Source organism: Microtus oregoni, unplaced genomic scaffold (genome assembly GCF_018167655.1).
Source record: "Microtus oregoni isolate MIOR12 unplaced genomic scaffold, Mior012 000007F_ref0000211, whole genome shotgun sequence".
Classification (NCBI taxonomy): Eukaryota; Metazoa; Chordata; class Mammalia; order Rodentia; family Cricetidae; genus Microtus; species Microtus oregoni.
Genome location: NW_024543066.1, coordinates 55,785,964 through 55,790,797, shown reverse-complemented (window position 1 = coordinate 55,790,797; position 4,834 = coordinate 55,785,964). Strand labels below are relative to the sequence as shown.

At 45.6% G+C, this 4,834-nt stretch overlaps 1 protein-coding gene across 1 annotated transcript; it reads left to right on the top strand.

Annotated features, from left to right (window-relative positions):
- Positions 1–2,059: 2,059 nt before the first annotated feature.
- On the top strand, positions 2,060–2,500 carry LOC121450340 (late cornified envelope protein 1C-like). The gene has a single exon (XM_041655159.1). The coding sequence runs from the start codon at positions 2,060–2,062 to the stop codon at positions 2,498–2,500; it is 441 nt and encodes a 146-aa protein (XP_041511093.1).
- The last annotated feature ends 2,334 nt before the right edge of the window (positions 2,501–4,834 follow it).

Below are 4,834 nucleotides of genomic sequence, written 5' to 3'. Positions count from 1 at the left end.
CATAGACAGAAGACCCTCCCACATCACTCACCATACCCACATGACTTGAACATTATTTCTAAAGTCTTACCTCCTCCTCACCTAACTCATTCAGGTTTTATTTGCCATCTCCCTGAGTCTGATCATTTTCTAGAGAACCTCATAGTGTGATTTTTTCTCTTCAACTGTTCTAAATTAAACATCAACTATTTCCACTGAAGTCCCCAAAATGGGGACATTCAATGCCCTCACCCATATGCAAACTATAGAATAATAGATATTTATGAAGACCAGGTTTATGAAAAGAACACATGGGCCTAAGAAGACACAGCTCAAACACATCCTGTGAATTAGTAAGGATTCTTGCCCTTGAAATTCCCTGCCCCATCTGGTACCCATTGTCCCTCACATGGAAGAATATGCATACAGTATTCCACAGACTTTTCTCTTTGTCACCTATGTAGACCCATGCTGACATCATTCCCTCTACTCTATATGACCCTCAGAAAGGTCAACCAATCAACCAATGAACAATGAAATCAATTTTTCTCTAGAAGATATTAGAATTTTTAAATTATTACTACAATCATTAACCTTATAAAATGAGGGGTTTCCATAAAAAAATTTTCATATATGTATATGACATATTTTGACCATATCAACCCACATGCAGCTACTTTCTTAAAAGAGCTGACTCATCTGCTTTACTCAGCAGGTTAAACATATGTTGTTTGCTAGGAGTTTTCCACCATCTACTGTCTTTAGAAGGTTGATTTATTCCCTCCTACCTTTTCAAAATACAGTGACTTTCACCACACACACACAAGCAATTCTTTTCTATGTTTAAAAGTTACCGTTTTTTACAGGCCAAATAGGTTTCAAAACCTCACATTGTCCCTTTGCTGACTCAGATCCACCAGGCAGGATTTTGCCTGTGGAGATGTCTAACTGTGTGATGTAGCTGCACAGGTTGAGAGAGGGTAGATAGAGATGTAAGTATCCATGCTTGAACAGTGTAGTTTTACACGTGCTACTCAGATTGAACTTGATTAAAAGGCTATCTGAAGGTTACGCTAGGAACAGGGAGCATGTGAGATAGGCTGAGAAGCGAACAGTTCCTAAGGCACATGCCCTTCAGGTATGTGAAGTTAAGGGTGCCAGGAATCTACTTCCTCCTCGTCTTATGCCTAAACCATAGTCCATGCTTGAGTATCCTTGAGTCCCATGGAGGAAGACTGGTGAGGAACATGACTAGTCATCACCAGTCACAGGATCACATGGGTGTTAGAAGGCAGAGCCATCCATGCCCAGCCACTGTCTCACAGGCTAGGACAGAGGCCAGGATCAGAATAAAAGGGCTGAGGGCCAGACAGCTCCATCCAATCCTCCTGAGGTGCCCACAGATCCTGTGCTACCTTGGTAAGTGTGTGCTGGGAGACAGCACAGGGACTGTGTCAGAGGGAAGCTGAGAGGAGAACTGGAGGGGAGGTGGCTCAGAACTGCAGAGCCTGGGGGCCATTCTTACAGAAGACTTAGGATGGGCCGGAATGGTGGGTAGAGAAAGGGTATGCTGACCCCCATAGGAGGGTCCAGTTAACTTCATGCTCTGCAGAGAACAAGTATCATTTTAGTGGAGTAGGTCTCTGAGAGGCACAGAAGACAGTAGAACTTTAATTTTAGAGAATTGATGGACTCACACAGCTCTGGCCCAGCATTCAAAGGAAGAGCTGGATACAGAATAGAGTATCAGGTTCTCTTTGGAATGAAGTCCATTTTCCCTGAATTGATGCTTTAAAATGGCAATTTCAGAGACTTTGATTCAGACCCTTCTCATATGCTTAGCTTGTCATTCATGACTTGATACCAGATGTCAGTTTTTACCTGGCTTGTGTGGGTTTCTGAAGCTCCCAAGAAACAGTGGTGAGCATGTGACCTCTCATGTGAACATACTGCAATGGAAACTACTAGAAATAGTGTTGCTGTGGGTATCATGGATACTAAGGGTGCAGGGTAGCCCCAGGGTCTTGGGTCTGATTTTTTGTGTAACTCTCCCACAGCTCCCAAGCACTCACCAGTCAAGATGTCCTGCCAGCAGAGCCAGCAGCAGTGCCAGCCCCCTCCCAAGTGCACCCCCAAGTGCCCTCCCAAGTGCCAGACCCCAAAGTGCCCTCCAAAATGCCCCCCAAAGTGTCCTCCTGTCTCTTCCTGCTGTAGTCTGGGTTCTGGGGGCTGCTGTGGTTCCAGTTCCGGGGGCTGCTGTGGTTCAAGCTCCGGAGGCTGCTGCAGCTCTGGTGGTGGTGGCTGTTGCCTGAGCCACCACAGGCCCCGCAGATCTCTCCGTCGCCATCGTCAGAGCTCTGGATGCTGTAGCAGTGGTGGCAGCAGTGGCTGCTGTGGCAGCAGCGGGGGCAGCAGTGGATGCTGTGGTGGCAGCGGTGGCTGCTGTGGCAGCAGCGGGGGCAGCAGTGGATTCTGTGGTGGCAGCAGTGGCAGTAGCCAGCAGTCTGGCGGATGTTGCTGACCTGAGCTGTAGGACTTCAGACAAGTTGTGGAAAAGGAGGACAAGCACAACAGAAGCGTCCCTGCCTGCCACTCTTCCTCTCTGTTATGCTCTATAGTCTGGGGTCTCAGACGTATGTACAAAGTCCTGACTTATCCCTAAAGTAATGCAGTAATAAAGTCTCTCCTTTCAAATCTGGCTAAACTTGTGTTTATTTTTGGCAACATCATCCTTCCAAGTCAGTGCTAGCCACTCAGTAGAATTACAAGCTATGTCAGTAATACAGCCAATTTCCAGGCAGCAGGAGAACAATGAGAAACAGCAAAGAGCTCAGGCGCATGCGTTTTTCTTGTTTGCACCTGAAAGCCTGCAGCTAGAGCTGTATAAGCTGAGTATGAAAAGAAAGCTGGCACAGCTAAAGAGATAATGTGCCGGATAATGGGAAGAATTTATTTATGAACACTTTCCAATTGGCAGGTTTGAAGCAGTGTCGGGAGCCACCCTTTTGGGAGACTCCAGCCGGGATCCTAGCCAGAACAGGTTTGTACATTCCGCTGTAGGGGCGTGAGGATTAGGAAGTTAGGTAAGAGGAATAGAGATAAGAAAGAAACACAGAAATGTAGGGTAGTACCAGGAAGGCAACTCTGTCTCCTGCACACTAAGTTCACCTGCGTTTACTTTCTGTACACTTTTATACTCCAATACAAAAGAGGGGAAGAAGGCAAAAAAACTGGGTTAACATGATACAAAGGACGATCAGAATAGTCATTTGCACCAATACTGAGACATCAAATCATTAATTCTTGAGAAAAGTATTGATGCTTGGGGCAGTGAAAACACCCTAGACCAAGTATCCTGCAGGCAGCCACTCCCTAGGTCAAATCTCCTATTTCAAAAGAAGGAGCAGAAGTAAGCTTGAATTCTCTGACCTTTGGTCAGGGTGGAGAGGATTCTCTTCCATTGGCCATCTTAATATCCAAAACACCATGTAACCACACCCTAGGGCAGGGTCTGTGGCCACACTTGTGTCTACAACTTGAGTGAGCAAGATAAACTCGAACTCTCTGATCTTTAGACCCTTAGACAAGGTGGAATAAGCTTGCATGTTTGGGTCTCCACAAAGTAGCCTTCTTGTACACCTAGAGCTGCTCCTCAGGGTCCTCCATGGTCGCTGAGGGTCATATTTGCCTTTTACTGTTTAGCACAGGGCCTGCCAGGCTCCAGAAGATCCTGTGGGCTAAGAAATCTGTGGGAAGACAGGCCTACCTTGACCTGAGCATCTAGGCTGTCAATTCCGGTGATTCTGTCCACTGTCTGGAGATCTTCAGTTTAGGTAGACAGTTTTGTCCAGTGGTCAGCACTTGGCAGTTGCAGCGAATTGTGGATAGACGTTGTTGTGTGCCCATTTGTCTTCTGTCTTCTTTGGAGGAAATAGAGTGCTGCTGCTAGGAGCCAACCTGTCTCTTTTTGTTATGAGAAGGTTTTTTTTTTTAAAAAAATAATTATATATTTAAATACAATATTCCCCATATCTCTGAGCAGTTGAGGGCTATTTACTGGGTATAGATAAGTTATAGAATCTGCCTGGAGAGCTGGGTCCGAGCTTGACTGTAGTGGCTCTCAACTTAACAGGTAAAAAGGGGTTGGTTTAAATATAAAGTATTTTTGTAAGAGTCTTAAAAGTACATACCAGTTTAAAACATGAGACTTATTGCTTTTTAGTCTGGAATGGGCTACAATGAATAGACAATTGTAACATTTTACAGCAAACATAGGTGCATTTAAGTTACATGTATGTACACATACACACAATGAACAGGAATTGGGCAAAGTGGATGCTCTTGGAGGGCCCTACCAAAGGCATGCCACTGCACAAAATACATAGGTAACAGTGTCAACACCAGGGAACCAGGCAGGGAATACCTCAGGAAAGATGACAGAACTTGGTCACCTGAAGTGGCTCTCATTTAAGATGGCAGTGAAGCCATTTGACCTCAGTTAACATGGCAGTAAGGTCACTCATGCAACAGAGTTAATACTGGGGAATCTGGCAGGGAATACCTCAGTAAAGATGGCAGAACTTGGTCACCTGACCTGGCTCTCAGTTAAGATGGTGAAGTCACCTGACCTCAGTTAAGATGGTGGTATGGTCACCTGACCTCAGTCAAAATGGCAGCAGTCACATGTTGTATGGAAGAGAGACCTAAAGGTGTGATCTGCCCTGTTGCCAAGTCACCATGCCACAAACCACTGTGGGATCAAAAGGCAGAATTGAAAACAGCTGCCTCATGGATCTGACCAATCTTGTTGGCAGCAGTAGCAGTGGCAGGGACAGTTTGAGGAAAAGTGGAGCTG